Source organism: Drosophila pseudoobscura, chromosome 5 (genome assembly GCF_009870125.1).
Source record: "Drosophila pseudoobscura strain MV-25-SWS-2005 chromosome 5, UCI_Dpse_MV25, whole genome shotgun sequence".
In the NCBI taxonomy this organism is placed as follows: Eukaryota; Metazoa; Arthropoda; class Insecta; order Diptera; family Drosophilidae; genus Drosophila; species Drosophila pseudoobscura.
Window position 1 is genome coordinate 798,320 of NC_046682.1, and position 22,200 is coordinate 820,519.

General features: G+C 35.8%; 1 protein-coding gene and 1 pseudogene across 11 annotated transcripts in view; one reads left to right on the forward strand and one right to left on the reverse strand.

The window, feature by feature from the left end:
• Window positions 1–22,200, reverse strand: part of pan (transcription factor pangolin) — a 55,783-nt gene that overhangs the window by 14,238 nt on the left and 19,345 nt on the right. For 3 of the 11 annotated variants that reach the window (XM_001352326.4, XM_033381426.1, XM_033381427.1), the window contains 4 exons: window positions 19,964–20,075; window positions 12,313–12,400; window positions 11,969–12,049; window positions 11,756–11,905 (listed from right to left, as the gene is read on the reverse strand). In XM_001352326.4, the coding sequence (XP_001352362.2) occupies window positions 11,756–11,905; window positions 11,969–12,049; window positions 12,313–12,400; window positions 19,964–20,075 (431 nt within the window). Of the gene's footprint in view, window positions 1–3,894; window positions 8,131–11,755; window positions 11,906–11,968; window positions 12,050–12,312; window positions 12,401–19,963; window positions 20,076–22,200 lie in introns of those variants that run through there. The other 8 variants (XM_033381423.1, XM_033381424.1, XR_004469675.1 and 5 more) reach the window with 7 other exon arrangements.
• LOC117184363 (60S ribosomal protein L15-like) lies at window positions 8,127–9,181 on the forward strand (annotated as a pseudogene).

The window sequence follows — 22,200 nt, forward strand, 5'->3', positions numbered from 1 at the left end:
TAAAGCTTGAAGTTTTACCTTTTCAGAGAGGTATATATAATAATGATTTTATTTTAAATGAATAGAGAAAATATAATAAAACAAAAAAAAGCTCAAAATATGCGTTACATTAATATTCGGCATTTTTGGGAAATCGCATTATAAAACTCTGGGTCAACTCCAAATAGCCCCAAATGGCACAAAAAATGGGTTTCCCCGCAAAATTTTTTTGTAGTTTAATGCATTTTATTCGCGTTTAAAGTTGAAAAAAAAATGCCGAATATTAACGTTACCCCCTGTATGTATAAATATATGTGCATACATATATATTAATCATAAATTTAACTAAATTCGTGAATTGAAAACATTTTTTTAACTAGCTTTTACTAATCTTAAATTCTAAATGAATATCTTATGATTAACATATACAGTGGAGAGGAAAACTGAGTACATACTCATGATCACTAACTTTCGCTGCCCATAACAGCCAAACGAATAAAGCCGAGCAAACCAAATTTGTGCCCCATATAAATACTTGAATTCTTAACAAAGAAACCATAATTCAAAGAATGAAAAATAAAAACCAAAAAAACTCGCATGTACTCACTTTTGAACTTTTTATAAAAAGTAAATAACGTAAATCATAATATTAACATTTTGTGCATAGACCCATATTAGATATTATTTTTTTAATACAGTTTGGAATGTTGTCTATCAAATTCACAAAAATATCTTTTGGAATACGATTGCATCCCGATTCTACACGTCCTCAGAGATCGCCTCGGTTACATGGCGCTGACTCGTACTGCCCAAGCCGCCGGTTTACGATTGACCACAGGTTTTTCAATCAGATTAAGTTCGGTTCTTTGAGGTAATCACTCCATCAACTTAAAATTTTGATTAACCTTATATGTATATTATATTAAATCTTATAAATAATATTCCTGCAGTTCCCCTAATGACAAATATTCTAGCTTTTCCCCTACAGTACAATCCGTTACATCTTTCCCTCTCTCTCTGCCTCTTATCACTAATCATTTGACAAAAATTAAAAGAAGTCAATGCATGCTTTGAATAGTAATAATAATTTTCCAATGCTTTAAAGAATGAAAACTTTAAGGAAATCGGGTTTTAAGTTTATCGGGCGATACTAGCACATTAGCATAACACTAGGCAACAAAATTTAACTTTTTTTTACGCGGTAGACTTGCAATACTGAAAGCTGATAAATGCAACTATAAATTCAACCCAAACACACTTAATAGCTAAAGCGTATCGTCTGGAAAGTATTAAGCTTTCAAATTCAAAATGGGGAATTCTTGTGGTATATTATTTAAAAACTTTGAAAACTCGGGAAAAGTCGAACTAAATTTATAGCTGGATTTATAGCACCTTTTCAGAATTGCAAAGTTCAATACAACCAGGCGTAAGATACTCGTACTTAAGTTATATGAAAAAAGAAGCACTAGCCCTGAAAAAAACAGCAATTCTATATCTGTTGCTAATCTTTAAAGCGTCGCTAAGATTAGCGTACTTTCCATGCCAAACACATACACATACAAGACGGTTTATCAAAAGCTTTCTGACGGAGAGGACCTTCCGTAGTCCAGGATGGGGCAGCTTCATTGACCAAGACCATCAAGGTAGAAATACCGCAAGGCAGCGTGCTTGCTTATTCACCCACGACATGCCAAATCCCTCTACGGTCCGAAGGCAAACAGGACAGACCCTCAAGGTGGCAACATTTGCTAACGACACAGCAGTAATCTCGAGGGCTAGCTGTGTCTATGATGCCACAGACAATCTACAACAATACCTCAAGTTGTTTGAAAACTGGACCTGCCGATGGAACATCTGCATAAGCCCTGATAAATGCGCACAATTTAAGAATGCGCTCTAGCTCTGGTGTCAAATACACACACATGGTCAGTTACATCCCTAGCGTGAGTAGCAAGTTGGTGGGTAAGGCCCAGAAAATGTTCTGGCTACTTAAAAAAACAACAAGCTCAGTTTAAACGAGGGGGAACGTTGTGAGTTGCTGCGGACACCGCAACTCTACATTTATACCCGATACATAGTCAGTATGGCTCTCCTCCGGCAGACGCCGCTAATATTAAACGAAACGACAAAGAGTGCGTGCGAGAGAGACAGAAAATCAGTCTGAGCGTGACGTCGGGCGCTGCGTAGCCACTGAAAATTGATTTGTTCCTTTTGGCTATAAAAATGATCTGATCTGATCCAGATTCAGCAATATGATAGATATGGTCAATATCTATGATTCTGCTTTTTTAGTTTTCTCGAATCTGCAATATTGTGGATGCAACAGATTTTCGTCCTTTGTGTGGGCGGAAGGGGGAGGCCGAAATTCTGAGATGTACGTTTTATAGTGACATCTTAAAGGAGTGTGTGTACCAAATTTGGTTACTCTGGGATGCCCCAGATTTTCGTCCTTTGTGGGGGCAGAAGTGGGCGGGGCAAAATTTGGACACGAAACGGTCAAGGTCCGATATCACAAGAGTGTGGATCCCAAATTTGGTTGCTCTGGCTCTTATAGGTTCTAAGATCCTTGAACTCATATTTTGAAATTGGCAAAACTGACCATGAAACCTGTGTTTTAGAGAGAGACAGAGCGAGAAAGAATGAAATTGTTTTCTTGATTGTGGCTAGTGGCTACAGTCATCCTCTACGATTCTGCGTTTTTAGTTTTATCGTATCTTTAAAAATGTGGATGCCCCAGATTTTCGTCCTTTGTGGGGGAGGAAGTGGGCGGGGCGAAGTTTTGAAATATTTTTGTAGCAGTGATATATCACAGAAGTCTGGATCCAAAACATCGTTGCTCTAGCTCTTATAGTCTTTTAGCGCTAGGCGCTGAAGGGGACGGACAGACGGACAGGGCTCAATCGACTCGGCTATTGATGCTGATCAAGAATATATATACTTTATGGGGTCGGAAACGCTTCCTTCTGGGTGTTACACACATCCACTTTCACCATAAATCTAATATTTACACACTCTTTGAGTATGGGCTATAAAGACTAGGGATAAAAATCAAACTGGATTTCTTCTGTTTTATAAAAATTACCATTCTATCCAAAAAGTCATCTCACTTGTTCTAATTGGAAGACTAGAAATGTCTCAAAAATAGTTTTGAATTTGTGAAGCTATTCCCATGGAAAGTTTCACCGATACCAAATTATTAAAAAAATCATATAAACCCAATTTCATATACTTTTGAAATTTAATTAACTTAATCAAGTGACATATAAATTGATTTACTTTGATCTGAAAACCTTTTAAAATAAGCAAGTGTTCACTTTTTCGGTATTTTGTGGTATTTTTATATGCTTAATATCGGTTAACGGCATATTTTTTAACTTTTCCTAGTCCCGAGCGATAGAAGTTTAAATTAATTTTAAAAAAACCTATAAATCATATTTGCATTAAATTATAACCATTTATAAAAAACATCAATGCAGTACATTTTGAAAATCCGTCTTATTTTTACCTCCTAGCACTTGTCCCGTTCGACATCATGGAAATGCCAATATAGAAGAAGTTACATAAATCAGAAGATAACATTTATACTGACTGAGTATCGTTTTTTTCAATGTCCAAATCGGACACCTACATAACTATGTCATTTAGATGGCAGAATACGGTACCGGCCATGGGTATTCTTGGTAAGTAGACTACTCGGAGCTTACCAAAAAGAATGCTTACAAGTGAGCGATGCATTGTTTGGGTACATAAACTTCGGGCCGCCGAAGCTAACTTTTTACTGGTTAAAAATATTTTTTATATTGTCAAAAATATTTGTATAGCGTGACAGATTAAATTTTAAAAAATAATAATAAAGTTTCATGTTCAAAGATTGTGTATGTATATGCATATTATCTTTAAAGATTTTCAAATTACATGTTTTTAAGCTTGGTTCCAATGCTTAGATCATACGGAGCATCTGGTACCGGTTCACCTTCACATTTGTCGCTGGCAAGGCCTCCACCTCCGTTGTCGATACCTGCAGCTGCCGTCAAAGCGCTCAGTCGAGCTTTGAACATATTAGTTAGGGCACGTTCTTGCAGTGCGGTTACGGTGGCAATAGCCGAAGATGCGGCTTGAACAATTGGAGGAGAAGGTGTAGATGTCGCTCCTGTTATTGCGGTTGTAATTGATGATGGTATGGGTAAAGTAGCATCTATTACGTTATAAACACTTCCTGTTTGGTGGCTGCGAGAATATTCCTGAATACTTGCACCCTTTAATAAAGTTGTTTTTTGAGAAGACGTTGTCGGCGTTTCGATGCGACGTGCGTATCTAGATTTTCTTCGATTGTTATTTAACGGACATGTAACATGAATAGTTCCAGTCGAGCAGCTACTATTACTGCTTGTCGGTGGCGTAGAAGGTGCTGCAGGAAACTGGATCTCCGCAAAATAGCCAGATTCGTTGACATTTGAAACAGCTAAACTGTCTCTGCTATTTTTAAACGATAATAGTGGACTCATATTCAATGCACGATAGCTTTCAATAGAATCTGAAATATTCGCCCGGACCTTTGCACTAGTATTAGTAAAACGATCAGGAATTTGTAAAGAATTTGTTTTAGATGCGTACTCCAAAATTATTTCAGCAGCAGTGCTACAATTTTCGTCTTCTTCCTTAAATCGAGTGTCTCGGTTTTTCGGATGCCATATGCACGTGGGCGATGGTATTGATTTTTCTCCTTCGCTATTATCACTATCACTGCAACCATTGAGCGTATTATTGGACAGATTCCCTTGATGTATAAGCACGGTTGAAGCTTTTTGTAGGATTATATTCTCTATATCATGTAGCGTTTTGGGTTTTTCTATAGTTGATACAAATTCAGACTCACTTGTGTTTACTTGCTGCTTTAGGTCGCTGGAGTCAATTTGGGTATCGTATATTTTAGGTTTAAGCTCACATTCTACGGACAACGCAATGGCAGCCAGTGCCATTATAGTATGTGTTGGCGTAGAACTAAAACCAGCACCATCCTCTGAACTGAGTCCTAAGCGTTGCAAGCTGCGCAGATAATAGAGCTCTGCACTATTCCATTGATGATGAAGTCGCTTTATTTGGTCCAAGATGTCTTCAATTTTCTTGCAGTTTCCATTTAATTGGCGACGTACAGTTGCTTCAAGAGACGAATTGGTGGTTTTAGAGGCATCTTGACGGTGACGTACACTGACGTTATCCCGGAATTGACCAGAAAGTAATGTAAGTTGTTCTAGGCTTCTTTTCACATCAGCAAGCAGGATTTTGTGCTCCTTAAATAAATTACAGGTTGACTTCAGGTGATCCTTTGGGGTTTTACCTCGCTTTGAGGAATGTTCTGTGCTGTTTGATTTAAAAGTATCTTCTGGTTCCCCAATTTGTTGCCCCCGATTGCTGTGAATTTGTTGAAGATGGGGAAAATCTAAAATAAGATCTTCTCCAAATCTTAATGCACTTTCTACGTCATTCAGCATCTCATTGTTATTGTTATTATCCTGCGAAGATGGGGTTGGAGGGAGATCCTCTTGCCGAATACTTAGCTTCTTTGACCCCGAAAAATCAATCATATGTGTTTTGCGTTCGAGGACACTTTCTGATTCTGGTTCCCGCTCAGTTAACTTAGGCTGTACAAATTCAGCAAAATGTCGAGATAACAATGGGTGCTGTGAGAACTTCTGGTGAGACAGCATGTTATTATTAAATACGTAGGATAAAAGTTCTCGATTGCGATTTAACTCTTGCTCGAGCTCTTGATTGCTTGCTATCTCATCTACTTTTTGCATATTTTGGGTAACGGTGTTCGGCTGTCGTAAAAGAACTTCCGCTACAGCCGATGCAGAAGACATTCCAGAATCCAAAGTACTTGTTGGAATACAAAAAAGATGTTGCAGAATGTTGAGACTTGGCTTCTTAATAGTGTTTGAAGTTAATGAACCATATTCGGCATATGAGTTTCGAAAAGTGTCTAAGTAACTTTTTTTCATAACTTCATTAATATCAGTGGTATTCGAGTTAGATATCGCTGCTACTGAGGAGGTGGCGGAAGCTGTGTCGATTGAGGTGTTTGTTAGATCTGTATATATTTTATTATTCGCATCATAGACCCTGTTAATTTTGCTTTCAATATCATTGTGCAAAACTCCCTCTGGTATATTCTTCATTTTATTGATTGACTCCGCCAGATCAGATGACTCAGCTTCAATTGATATTCCACAATTTGGCATTATATGCATTCGCATAGAACTGTTGTATTGATTCGTTGGGTTTGGGTGTACATCGCTTCCGAGCTGGTACGACTGCGGATTTAGTAATTCTGCCACATTTGTCTGCGGAGGATGTGGGACTATAAACTCTAATTCTGAATTTACAATTTTTCTAAATTTTTTAGTCAATTTAGTATCACCGTCACCGTTCATATGCTTTATTAACTGCTGGGATTGCGCTTGTGCCTCCAGTGACATTTGAATATTTGAAAATTTAGCACATTTTATAAAATTGAGTGAATGACTTATTGCTTTTCAAAGATATGAACCCATATTTCTTTTTGCTCAAATATTTTAAGATTTGCATTTAATAAATAACAAAAATTAGCCGAAAAGCAACATTTATTATATGGAGTCTTTATTTAATAATTATTATTATTATTAATACTTCGTAATGTAATAATGTATTTAACATTTCATATTCTCATACTTTTTCAATCGCATGAAATAATTAATTTAATTGTTTATTTGTAATGACATAAACTCATTACATCTCTTTAATGTATCTAGAAAGATCTCGCTGTTGTCTTGCACTTGGTTATCGACAGGCGCACTGACCGTACAAAAATTAATCAGGTTCCCGCCTGTTGCAAACTCAAACGAAATACACGACGCATATTTTTATTTGATACTACATTTTATTTTGGTACGATTGTCGATAATATAATTTAATTTTCTTAAATTGGTCACGCAAGTACTATTAAATTGGTAGATACTATCGTTTCAATTGTACTTATTTATGTATGGTTTTTAGGCTCAGCTCAGGCAGAGATTAATATTATTACTTGCTCCCGCATGTATTGCTGACATATGACGCTTTATATGTAAGATTTAAACACGGTTATCGCCCGTAAAAATGTATATTGATTTTATCATATCATACGATTTTATAAAGAAAGTTTACACGACGGTCATTAACCGAAACGCAATTTAGAAATTTTATATTTTATATATGACCTTTTTGAGGATATTAAGTAATACACATACATACACACATACATGCATGTATTTCCTACATATTACACTTGCAAAATACAAAATTCGTAAGCTTTCGCACAAAACGGAGGATATATTATGGATAATTAACAAATTTTTCTGATAACGGGTTTGTCATTCTTCCGTCAATGTTCACATTTTTAATTACGAGTCCAACACAAGCAGACGCTTTTTAGATTCATTATTACTGATGTGTACGGGTATAATTTGAATTTGTTTCAATTAAATTATAGTTTATTTGCTTCAAAGGTTTTAAATGCCCTATAGGTTTTGGTTATAACGATTTTCAGAAATGTGTATATACTGCCACAACATTTTGACGAATTACACTCGCCTTAAAATTAAAAGTTTACGATGACTGTGAACGTCGTTTTTTATCGACACTCCACGCTGGAGAGACCGAGGCCGAAGCCGATGGGTACATGTACTACGAGAGAAAATGCGCAATGACTTGTGCGCAGAAGTTCAACGTAAAATTTCTCAGAGTATTTTAAAAGATACATTTTCTCTCGTTGTCCATAAGCATACAAGCATAATAAATATACAATTTAAATCCCTTTATCCTTTTATTTGTTTATTGTCACATTTAGAAGTAGATTTGGAAGGCAAGGTGCAAAGGTGAAACTTTTAGTTAAATATTTAAGGACGTATTTTTTTAAGCAAATAACCGGTTGCTAAAAATTCACTAAAAAAATATGTAAATATGTGTGTATACTTTTTTAACTAATAAAAATAAAAGTCTATCCATAAGAGTAAAATCTTCGTTCGCTATTGAGAACTGTTGAGTAACTGTTGGTATCGGTATCGACGGCATTAACACTTGTTGCACGATTTATTTTGTTTAGCTTATAGGGGTTGAAAATTATATCGACAGGATACCGATAGCGAAGTAGTGAAAGAACAATCTAATATTATATCTTATATTTAGCAGAATGTAAAAAAAACCTTTAATGTAATAATAGTTATTATTATAGAAATGGCTCATACATACATACGTACTCAATCAAATGTACGTGCTCTGCGATGCATATTCTAAAACCACACAAAAGAAAAATCCAATTTAAAACAAAAACAGGTTTTATGGCTTAAATTGATTTTTACGCAAATCGATCGATTTCACTGTTTAACAGCATGTTTCAGGTTCAAACCAAACATAGTTTTTCTGTTAGATTTGGGGCTAATATTTGTGTATCCGATACTCAAAATGAGTATAAGGGTATATTAGATTTGTGGTGAAAATGGATGTGTGTAACGTCTAGAAGGAAACGTTTCCGACCCCATTAAGTATATGTATCCTTGATCAGCATCCATAGCCGAGTCGATTGAGCCATGTCGGAAGCAAAGTTATGTCGTGTGTTACTTGATGCGTACCGCCAGTTTACAATACTTCATCGTTCGCCTAGACCCACGCGCCCTGATAAGGCACGTCGTTTGAGATACCGGGCCAAACAGGATTCGTGTCTGCCGTGGAGGGCCATAGCGTTAACCAACTGAAACCCTATTGTGGATTGCAGTCGATTGCGGGGGAACGTGTCGGCCGTAGACTTGGTGGATTGCGTTTCTTATTGGATTGTACGAGACGCTTCATAAAAGTACTTTGAGGTAATTTTGATTGACACTCATCATAGTGCGATTCGCCATGAACCTAAAATCAACTAGATATGCCACCATGTGCACAAGCATCGCGAACTTCGGGGTCTTACCTTTGCTGGTAAGAGCTCAAGACAAGGCAAGGGTTATAGGTATTCCCAGACAACCGGCGGAGCTAGACGTGCTGCATGAAGCGCAAAAGCTGTGAACATATGCACAGGAAATGTTAAATTGTAGATTCGTTTTCGTCGAACGCGGAATAAAATACTAAGCTTTCAAGTTCAGAATTAATACTTTTTTAAGTCCTTTTTTTAATTTTAACTTTAAAAGTAGTTCTTAATAGATACATTAATTATGCGTCTTTTAAGCAAATCTAAGCATAAAGGTTAAGGTGCAGCCGATTAATAATTTTTTGGTTTGGTTCGAAGCGTAAATAAAAAGTTAAATGTTGTTGTCTAGTATTATCAATTGTCGTGCTCATGTAAAATACGCTCTCAATGCAAAGACGCATACACATATGTTCTTCCTTCTTATTTGCTTGTGTCAGTAAAAGTTTTCATCGAACGCAGTGTAGAACGTAATTTTCCACGAGAGCGTAACATCGGTTTCGCATTACTAAAAATTGTTCCAGTCTGACACCCAAATTTTAAAGTTTACGGCCACGGCCTTTAATCATAGAACTATCAAACATAAACATCTAACAACCGATAAAATATTCGTAGTAAACGTGGAATCAGAGTTGCAGAAAAAGCTCCTACATTCCAACATTTTGGTGACCACGACGTGATTTATCGTTTGTTAAAGTTCTTAAAGCATTTAGTTAAATCAATTTCGAAGGTTTAACGTGACATATGTCGAAAAAGTAGCGAAGCAAAAATCGCTGTCGTTGATCGTGGCAGTTCTAGTGCGCCGATATTCATTTTCGTCTTCTCTTTCGCCGTCTGCTTCAGCCTGCGCAATGCACTGTCGAGACCGTCTGCATAAAGTTCTAAGCGTGGTAAGTAAGTTTACTTCGCCTCCTCTTTGATTCAGACAGCTCGTGACCGGCCGCATAGAAGTCTCTCTCTTGCTCACATTTTTCATTTAAAAAGTGCCACAAAAGTGAACGTACAAACGTTTTGAGCTTGTCTGAGCTCGCTCGTGGCATAATCATATTTAAATGCGATCGAATTCCGCGCCAACAGTGTACAGTCGAAAACGAGGAAAAATAGTAGAAGGAGTGGATCATGTGCTATGGATAAAGAAGTGATACAGTGACATTTGGCGCTGCTCCATCTGGTGAAAGTTTTAGTACGAACGCAGCCAGCATCCAATTTCCTGCAACTCGAATTTCCTAGTGAAAAGCTGCGCCAAATGGATGAATATGATCAGCGAGGACTATTGAGCTGAAATCTAATTTTACTGTGGCAGACACCAGTTTGGAGAAAGCGGATTTTGAGTTCATGTCCTGTGAAATACCTGGAAAATTCGACTCGTAGATAGGGCGCGTGAGTTGGGCAAACGTTCTCTACCCACGCATTGTTCCACGTAACAAATGAATCCAAGTGAACCCTAGTCTTCCCACAGTTGCAGCTACCCAAGTTCAGCCGAGCCTATACAGAACTATCATTGATAGTGACGCTGAGCTGACTTCTGTCTGCATTTGCGGTCATGTTCGAGCAGAGCGACGTTGGATACCATCAGTTCGTTGGAAATGAGCCAGTCTAACTACAATACAGCATTAGATATTATCAAAAAATGATTAGCTAATTAACGTCTTATTGTACAGGAACACATTAGAATGATATTTGAGCTAGCACGTGGGGATGTATCGGCTGTCAAGGTGCGGGCGTTTACGGACGCCGCCATTTTTAATCTTCAAGAGTTGGAAGCGCTGGAAACCAAAGAGGAAATTGCAGGCTGCATCCCACCGATCTTCCGTCCAGGGGGAAATTATCTGTCTTTTTGGGACTAAGATGTCGTACCCATAAAAGCTTTCATCACTCTTTGCAAGATCAAAATGGAAAGGTTGGTAGGTCAAGAAAAACCGTGAGTACGCGTCAAAGAGAATCGTTTGTAGCTGCGAACACTCTAGTTTCTTGTGTGTTGTGCGAGAACACAAACCATATAACTGCCAATTTTCAACGGTTCTTGTTATGCGTAAATTGCATACGCAATGGTCAGCACGTGAAAGATTGTAATGAGGTCTCTGACGCACTTGCCAATCGAAGCACCACAGTCCTTTGCATTTCATTCGTTCAGAAGAGACATTCCAATTTGTTTTTCCAAATGAAGGTTTACAAGCACAAAAAAGTCACACGGCCATGGTTGCATTGTATCCCTCCTTGCCGCAAGCTCTTATATCGCACAGTCCGTCTGATGCTGTGCTTATAGTCACCGTCGTCGTTCTCGTCAAAAACAGCGCTGAAACTTTCATGCCATGTCGCGCCCTTTTAGACTTTAGGGGATGGAGTCATATGCGCAGACGCTATATTAATGAGAGGGCCAATGAGAGAGTTCATATATTCAGGATGTCTGTCCATTTGTCGAAGTGTTTATGTGTGTGTGTCCACTCTATAGTGAGCTATGGCTAAATTAAAGATGGCGTCTGTAAATCGCCCACCCAGAAAAAATGTCAATGGCGTGTTAGAAGCATTGACGTACAAATACAAATACAGGACAAACTCTTAAAAACATTGAACACAGTAAACGTACTATTTCGGCTTGCATAAAAATATAAATATTTGAAAGGTCAGCGACAACATTTTACGCTCAAACTTCAGTGCTTGATGTACATGTACATACAATATGACTACAAATTATATGTATAGATGTATTAATAGATAATATGTGTGTACATATATACATGAAAGAATTGTACTTTTAAACTTTTTTAATAGTATATCACAATTGGTTAATTTATGTCTTACCTTGGATATCGATTATTCGTTGTTGGGTCCTGAGAACCACAGTCTTGTTTAGAACTGGCCCCCACAATAGCAGGATGGGAATTTAAAACATGGTGGGATGCAGCGTGTACTGAAGGCAGCAGGCTCGGTGAGAATCGGAATGGAAAATCGCTAAAATATTATTATTAAGCATTACTTCTTTTGAAAATTTTGAATTCTAATGCTTTATTTCACCTTGAAAGCGTAGTGTTAATTGGTATTGATGTGGGATACGGGGTTCTAAAACTGGACGCTGTGTACACAGATGGCGTGTGCCTGTAAAAATAAATATAATATAATAAGAAATTATCAATCGAGAGCTGCAGTAAACATATGTATATACTTATACATATACTGGGTTATTTAAAAATTTTTTGTTTTTAATTTGATAAAGTTTTCATTATATCGGATAATAGAGTTTATACATATGTATCTGATGCACATATTTACATTTATATGTATAACTGTTTTTTCAGAAACAATTTTTTGCATAGATGGTGCTATGAAAGGAGCAAAGAGAAATCATGTAAAATACATACCAGGAAGCAACCTGAGTCATATCAGGACTTAGCATTGGGTAAGGGTATTGACCTGCTGCAAACGGATATAAAGCGGGGCGTGTTAACCCTGTAAGTAAGAAAATGTCGCGAGAATAAGTACTATGTAAAATTTTAAACCAATCACTAAAAAATAGTAAAAATAACATTTTAGATCAAATATGGATAATTCCGCTGTAAGCAAACGCACCTAGGTTTTTTAGTCGATTCGATAGAATTTTCTTAGCTATGTTTAGTACAAATGATGTGGCTGGCTACAAATGATTGGTGTTTTTTAAATTGAACTAGGTACCGGTCATGGTTACCCCGTGTTATTTTTTTTTTACTTTATCACCTCACATTCTCCCATAAATCACTTCATATTTACTATGTGTACATAGGAACAACTTTAAGGAAAAACTTTAATCAAGAATCATCTTCCTTATAGGAGAGAATAGTAACTTAAAACATGACTATACTATGTACTATACCGAAAAATAACAAAAAAGTGATATTTTGCTTATTTTAATAGATTTTCAAGATCAAAGTTAATGAAATTGTATGCCCATTGGTTAAATTAGCTGAGTTTCAATCAATTTAGAAAATAATATCGGGAAACAAGATTATAGAAATGTATTGTTATACATATGTATATGTATACATAAATATATATATATATATACATCGGAACCCGACAATCTTAAACACAGTTTTTCATTGATAAAAATGTTCAAATGTATTATATTAAGCTATTAACAATATCTAAAAAAAAGTATGATAAGTGGGTTTATTGTGAAATGAAAATTAATTATCCCCAAACAGACGGTGGCATAAGTATTTTGACATTTTATAAAATGTAAAAAAAAACAAAAACGAATGGAACGAACTAACTTTATATGATGAATCAGCAAAATATATATCCTCCCTTTGCCTCTATCACCTTCTGCAGACGTCTCGGAACTGACTCTACTAAGCTGTGGATATAAGCTAGCAGAATTTCTCTCCAGAGTGATTTCACCTCTCAGATTATATTCTCACGGTTCCTTGTCAAATTTGGAGTCCGGTTTCTTTTTATATAAGACCAGAGATTCTCGATAATGCTTAAGTCTGGGCTCTGGGGCGGCTAGTCCAAAGTATTAACCCCAATGTTCTTCAAGAATTGGGTAACGACTTCAGCTTTATGACACGGGGCGTTGTCCTGTTTAAAGGTAAAGGACACCCCAATAAAATAATCTCCAGAGGAGAAAGCGTGATTGTTTAGCTTCCAAATATTTGTCTTTATTCATGCTACCATCAACAGGAACTAAATTTCGCGAGCCGTTGTAGGCGACGCATCCATAAAACATTATGGTCCCACCTCCATGGATCGCTCTTACACATATAGGTGCCACTTTTTTGCGACGTTCTTTTAGGTTTCTTACGGAAACTATTTTTTTTTTGAAAAGCACTTGCATCGCTCCATAAAAATTTTTTTTTAAAATTAAAATTATTTGCCGATTAATTTTTTGGCAAACTCAAGGCGCTTTAAATTATTGCGCTGTGTTATTTGCACTATAGCTCTGGTAATATATGTTAAAAAATCAGTTTCCTTAAGACCTCTACGTATTGTCCGTTCGCTGACATCAAAATTTCCTGTTTCCTTCAAGTCATTTTCAACCGATCGAGGAGTTTTCAAGACATCCTGCTTAAATTGCCGTAAACTAAACGTGTCTACCTTGACAGTTGTCTTTCGTGGTTTGCCACAACGTGTAGCGTTTTAAGCAGTGTTGGTTTTTTTAAATTTGTTTTTTTTTTTTAGCAGTTTGTCTGACGTGAAATATACTATAATCTACTGATATTTTGCACTGAAATACCAGAGTTGAACTTCACTATTATTTCATTTTTAAGAGATTCACTGAATTCCTTTCGGTTACTCATATTTCACAAATTATTGAACGAAAACAATTTTTATCAGCATTTACAATCTCTAAACTGAGATAATCCGAAATAATGGTTTCGCTTTCTATCAACAGCAGATCAATGCAAATTAATTGAAGTTCTGACAAAATACTTTTGTCCAGCCAAGATCAGATTACGAATGAGAATAAGAAGCATATTAACAAAACGCAAAATGCAACTACGAAGATAATTTGCAATATACTTTATGCATTCATGTAGTTAGCGGTAAATCAGATAAGAGAGCTGTAACACGTAGCAATTCGTCAAAATTCAACGCTAAACGTTGCGTAGAGCTTTGTCAAAATACTTATGCCGACGTGTGTATGTCTCTACAGGTACTGTATTAAGTGAGAAGAGATAATTTTTTCCCAGGTCGTATAAATAATACCAATCTTCCATCGGATATTTGTTTGGCAACATTCGATATTTTGGAACCTACATTACACCCGATTGTGATTGACGATTATTTTTTATAATTTTACTGTTACAGCCGTTGAGTTTAGTGAGTTTGCCGTTGCCATGCCAAGAGGCACATATGTATGTACATACGTACATAGGAAACCTGTCATGAAAAAAATATGGTACACTGGTTCCACCTCGTTTTAAATTGTGTACCTTGAATTTTTTTTTTGCTATGAATTCCGTTGGCGAATAAAAGAATAAATTAATAAATATTTAAAATTTTTATCAGCATCCTTTTGAAACCTGGACAGATAATTGAAGCAAATAATATCCCCCTCCAAATTCTTCGACCTTGATGACACGTAATTTTTTTTAAACCATTGTAATTTTTCTGTGACTGTTGTATAAGTTGCTCTGGCAGTAATAGCAAACAACATAATTTTTATCAGTGATATTAATTTATAATCAAAAATACAAAATACAATCTTAATAAAAAATAAATTAAAAAAAAATCAGATCCTAGCGAAGCGATCGAAAAATATACATACATGAAGTAATAAAATTCATAATAAAATTAGTGCAAAGTGGGTGGGTTCATTCAATTACACTACTCAGCCCGACATTTCCGCTGTGAACTAAACCGACTTTTTATATTTTTTTATGGTTACATTTTAAGTTTTTTTTTTCAATTTGTCAAAAAAAACTTTGGTTTAGTAATAGCGAAAAAAAAGTTAAATTGTATTGAGTAGTGATGTTGCTAAACAGTAATCATATTCTGGTTGAAGACTAATATTATTTTAGGATCTGAAAGCAGACTTAAAATCTCTAAATTTTTGAGATAAGTGGATTGAAACTAAAAAAATGCATAGAAAAACCATAAACCAAAAACAATGGTTTTATATTATTTTATAATCAGATTGGTATAAATTTTAGACTTGACAAGTCAGTCATATTAAGATAAAATCTACAAAAATCTACCAAAAATTGTAAACATACGAAATATTAAAGGATATGGTCTGCTGTTTTGCGAAAACAACATAATAAACATGCCAAAAACTCTTCCCCTTTATCTTTTTAAAAAGCAATTTATGTCCGTTTATTGTAAAGACTAATTTTTTTTAGCGATTTAAAATTTGACCAACAATTCGTTGTTGCGCCAGTGAAAACTTATGTTTACTTTGCTCTATAAATATAAATATATTAAAAGTAAACAAAAACTATTGATAAGGTCCATAATGTATTCTTAATCGAATAGATGAATGTATTTCGGAATTCGAAAATTGAAGTAATATAACCTATATATATTAGTAGATTTGCCGTTTCACCCACTGTGGGCTTAGTGGTTATGCACTTGCATTAAAATGTGTAAAAACTTACTAAATGCATCGTAACATACCTACAAGTATGTAGTGTTTATAAGTGTCATAAACGAAAAATATTTCCTTAATCAAACTTTTAATATTTGTTGATAAACTTTTTTAATTTAAAAAAAATTATGCACACATAATTCTTTCCATGACATTTGACTATCTTCAAAATGTTTTCGCGTTACGGAAAGAATATACAATTAAATGGCACTATTACAAAAATTTCATGGTCAGATTTGAAAGGTTCTCATTCGTTTCAATTGATTGCCCGCAACAATGTCATTTATGTACATTGTATGTACATATGTATGTATACATACATATATGTATATGTAAGGGCGGGAAATGCATTTGCTCGCTTGTCGGCAGTAAAGTAGATGTGTAAATATAGGATTATTTAGCATTTTCATTTATACTTTCAAGCCCTTTTTTAATTGAAAATTTGTTGTCCTCTATATTTTATGTCCCGCTGATGACATTCTTCTTGTGGCCCTTACATTTTATGCCATTGTTGTCATTTTCAAGTTTTTATTGTTATACGATGCGGCAGCATAACAAACTTCCAGAAGGGTGGCGGGACCGGGTACGGTCGCTACAATCACCCGCGGGCGGTAACGTGTGCCAGAAGGGACGAGGCATGCCTTTCCAGAATTGAATTGAACTAGCGACAAAAAGATGTCATTATTATGTGGTTGTGCAACATGTTTTTATTCATTAGGTCCTCTCTGCCAGATATTCCATCCCATCGCATCTGATCCCGTTCAATGGGTTGGCTCATATGATATTAAGAATATCTTCCCCCGGCTATTTGTAATCGTCTGTTGCGCAACCCTTAAACACGGTACGATTGCTCTGTGAACTATCAATTTCAATTTGAAATAAGGGTAGAACACATTAAACGATGAGAAGTATTAGCGTTGTCCCATAGCGACTACTATTGTGACATCATTAGGTGCATTGGACGTACTACAAAGTACGACAAATAAAAAACAACAAAAATCTCCGCATAGTATTGCACATACATTTGCATAAATCAAGAGCTCTTTACATATGTATGTATGTGTGTATTTATGCATATCTGTATCCGTATGTATGTATACATATTTTGTGCACTAGGAGATAAGGTCGATGTTCGTTCATGAGACGAGGGAAAGTATTTTCGATCTCATCAAATTACCAATGATCTAATCTCCGATGTGCCTACTTAGGTTTGGCATATCATTACTGGGAGATCTAGAGAGCCATGCGCCGACAGCGATTGCAAACGTGACAAACCACCCGGTTTAAACTTTGAGTTTGAGTGTTGTACCAACCTAGGACGACGGGGGTTGTTTCTAGCCAAAGCCAACCCAACACTGCACTGCAGGTCATGAACGACGTTCTTTTAACCACACCGCGCAGAGGGCGGTCCTCTTTATATCCTTGAAAAGGAAAACGCCCCTCTTCATGTTTTACTAATAGTTCAGCAATTAGTCGTTTATACAACATTGAAACTGAAGTTAGTCGAAATATAATTGTACTTTGGTTTTTAAATTTAAATTTAAAGTTACCCATTTCACGAGCATTTGTACATATTAACGCCCAATTTCAAACAGGTAAAAAGGTAAAAATTACACTTCGGTAGGTGAGCTAGATCTCATAATATCAAATATATGTACGGTATATATGTCATGTGTCATGACTAAATACCGACTTGGCTGGGCTTAAAATATGTATTTATTAAATGTGGCCGAAGACCCTTTCTTTCCAATCCTGTCTGCATGCCTAATCTTAGTACTACATAAATGCATGTATGTATGTACATATGTATAGCTATACTTCAAGGATTATTTAAAGATTCATTTCATATTTGAAAATTAAGAATACAAATAATAATATTCACTCGAATTCATAATAATACAGAGCGAAATAAAATGCACAGATTACTGTACCCAGACCCAGTCCTAGTCGTAACCGCATATCACCCCTGCAGCTTTCCTTTCTCCTAGCTGCTTGGAATTTTATTGTGTTATTCAATTATTAGTACGCAGCCTTTGTAAACGTTCATAAAACCGTGTAATCCATTGGACCTCTTAAGTGCATGCCTTTTATTTACGCCGCTGGTACCCAGATCAGCAGCCCGTGCTCGATTTCAACCCACCACGAATCCTATAGAAAACAAGCAAACAACGAGGGAAATTTGGCAGAATGGATGGATCAATGCCATATTATAGCATGTATACAAATAAAATCGCATCATGTGCAATTATTATTTCATAATTTGTTTGAATTTCGTCTTTGAGGTCGAGGGTGAGAAAGTCAATAGCTCGCGGTTGGGTTACCCGTACCGAACGAGAGAATGTAAGGGTGTACAAGCAGTATAGCCAACCCACAACGATAGTACTTACATATATCAATAGTAAATTATTGTTCTCACATCTTGTTCATATGTATGTACAGTGTACACTCATACAAACATATGTACAACATCCGATATTGAGTCATCGGTTAATATACATGTAAATTTACATGCGCATTAATAGTATGTATAATGTATGTATCTACATATGTATGTATGTTGCATGCATATGATATTGCTAAGATCAAGCTGCCCATTAAACATTCGATTTTTAATTTTCTGTTGCTGCCGGACTGATGATTTTACTATACGTTGGCAGAACTTAAACTTGAATTCAATGTGAATCAAGTTATTTAAACGATAAGGAAATAAATCATAAAACAAGATCTGAACGCTATGAACAATATGACATATTTTTGCTTCTCTATGATCTAAACATGAACAAAAAAACACAAACGGTGGCGCCGAAAAAAATAGCACCACTAGGTACGAACGACTTTATTCTTTCAAAACATGACCACTGTCCAACATTTGCTGCACTTTACTGCAATAACGGTTCTTATTACTTTAGGCAATTTTGCGAAGAAGATCGAAATGGAGCACCAACAAAAACAGCACTAGTAACGGTTTTATGTGAAGGCTCATAATTTTCTGCGTTTTTTGATATTTTCAGTTCTTGATTGAATTAATAATCGGTGGCCCACGTCGATTGTTACAAGAAAGTTAAAAAATGTAAGTAGTAATGTGTCTTGAAAAGTAGGTCAGTAGGCAGGACCTATGCTAAGGTGGTTTAAATTGTCGGTTCTTAAAAGTATGCGTTAAAAGTATGTTTCCAAGAAGAAACACGTGGAAGAACGGTTTTGATATCAGTACTGTGGGATACGATAAAGTTTACGTTAAAGTTTATATATTAGTCTTAAAAACGTTCATTAGAAGCATTGCTTAAAAAAAAACCTTCAATAGAGACACATTAGCCCCCTGGTGCTATTTTTTTCGGCGCAGCTATATGTATCGCTAATGGTAGTGCGTAACCAAAAATATATTTAAGAAGACTGCATTTTAACAAAATCGGTGTCTTCGCGATAGTTTTGAAGGAATGTTTTAGCTAAATGAGTATAGCTGTGTTAATATACATAAGGTTGTCGCATCTCAAAACTTTCAAAACGATTTAGGTGACACTTCCAACACACTTGAAATCTACTATTCATTGAAATGGTATGACGAACTTGATTTAAAACCCATTTTAGTTGTTCTACGTGTTTTTTGAGGTTTAATATTTATTTTTTTATCAATAATTACTGAACTATTTGCCAAAACTCCGATCGGTTTATGGATTTGCAGTTTCTAAACTGCATTTCACAATCCCCCATATGATTTCGATGAGAAAAAGATCCAGTGACTGAGCTAGGCAATGCAAAACGTCAATCTTTTCGGAGTCAGCCCAATCGCATCGGACATTATTGAGTGTTTCTAATGATCTGAAACACTTCTGAGAGATATTTTTTAGCTGGAATATGAATAGAATGTATTTTCATTTTTGTCCAATACGCCAACGGTGGAGTAGGAACTAGTAGTTCAGATAACCTCGGGCTCATCAGGTATGTCTTACCCATAGCCTTGGGATCCAATTGATATGGAGGAATACCACAATGCGCAGGAGGTGGTGTTGTCAGAGGGTCAGCATTATGGCAGAAAAACGGAGGGAGTCCCATTTTGTTGGCCTGAAAATATAAGATAGAATATAATATTTGATTAACTAACTAACAAATTTAAAGATTAAATAAATAATATACTTATTGCTTCACATCACATTGTATATACAAAAAATATATAAATTTTTGTAAAATTTGTTAACTTTATAGGAGATCATGGATACCGAAAACAAGTAACTAATTCTCTGAAATCTAATTATGTACATATACCGTTCATAACGAAATTAAGCATCATGGAAAGATTGGGCAGTGCGCTTACTGATTGGGTTATTGGCTGTAAAATTCCATTGATCTGCAGCAGATTGAAGCTTTAGAAAAATATATATATTTTTTTTTAATTATTTAAGATCTGCAAAATTAAGATCTGCAAAATTTTGAGCCCAGACTATAGGGTATGCATACATATGTACACATATACATACTATACATCTATATATGCATATATATATGTATATACAGTGGCGCCGAAAAAAATAGCACCAGTAGGGACGACCGTCTTTATTCCTTCAAAACAAGACCACTGTCCAACATTGGCTGGACTTTACTGCAATATAATATAGCTTTATATGTCTCCTCTCTGAGAGAAGTGTTCTTACTCTCTCAATTCTAACGGTTCTTATAACATTAGGCAATTTTGCGAAAGAAGAGCGAAATAGAGCACCAACAAAAATAGCACCAGTAACTGTTTTATGTAAAAGCTTCTACTTTTCTGAGTTTCTTGATATTTTAAGTTCTTGATTGAATTAAAAATCGGTGGCTTTAGGTGATTGTGACAAGAAAGTTACCAAATTTAAGTAGTTATGGGTCTTGGAAAGCTCTAAAGTGAAGAAAAAAGCCAAAGGATCAAAACTTTCATTTCAGAAGGCAGGACCTATGCTAAGGTGAGGCAAATTGTCGGTTGTTCAAAAGAAATGATTAGCAATGCTTTTAAATATGTTTCCAACAAGAATCACTTGCAAGAAAGGCCGCAATATCCCCATTTCTGCTAAAACTACTGGTTCGTTAGAGCAAGGAGGACCCATTTAAGTCGGCCACAGAGCTAAAGCAAGTATCATAAAAAATCGTCAAGTACTAGGAAAGTTAGATCTTGTATACAAGAACATAAAATGGGTACTCGTAGTCCGAGGAAAATTCCACTTCTCACGGGAAGGCATAGGGCAAAAAAAAGTTTGGTATGCAAAATAGCACCAAAGTTGAGCCAAGGAAAATGGATAAACATCCTGTGGTCCGACTAAAGCCAAAATTTATTTTTTGGTGTAAAAGGGTCTTGTTCTTATGTGAAACGACTACCGAATGCAGAATACAACCCCCTGACTCACATGTAAATTCATTAGACATAGAAAAACAAGCAAAATCGTATGGGCATGATTTTCGTACTAGGCAGGTGACCCAATATATGGCACAACCCCATTATGGATCAACATGTCTATGTCAATATCAAAGAAACAGTGATTCTGCTTTATGCAGAATACGAAATAGAGTTGTTTTGTAACTTCCAGCAGGAAAATGATCCAAAACTATCTAGAAAGAGAGCTCGAAAGTGGTTCGAGCACAATTCTCTTAGTGCAATGGATTGGCCTGTTCAGTCTCCAGACTTGAAACCCATTGCTAATATTTTGGGTCAAGCTAAAAAATATGTTTCTAATGCGGAATCAAAGAACATTAAATATGTTTGGGGTATTCTGCATGGTTCGTGGATCAATATTCCAAGGAAAAGAGGCAAAAATTAGGTGAGCTTCAATGCCAATATGTTGAGCTGCTGTTGTTGCTGCCAAAGGTTTTACAACAAAACGCTAACCTTTAAATACAACTAAAGTAACATATTTTACAAAAAAATTTGGAAAGTTTCCTTGTATTTTATAGTTTTTTGATTTCTTTGTAAATTGGTGCTATTTTTGTTGGTGCCCAAATTTCTGATAAAATCCTTTTCTTTTCAAATATTCTTAACTGGAGTTTGCAAATTATACCAGTGCTCTGCGATACGATTAATTATACCTTAAAGTTTACATATTAGTCTTAACAACGTTCATTAGAACCATTGCTTGAGCAAAATCCGTCAATATAGACACATTAGTCCACTGGTGCTATTTTTTTCGGCGCAGCTGTATATATGGACTATATGTATATATATATA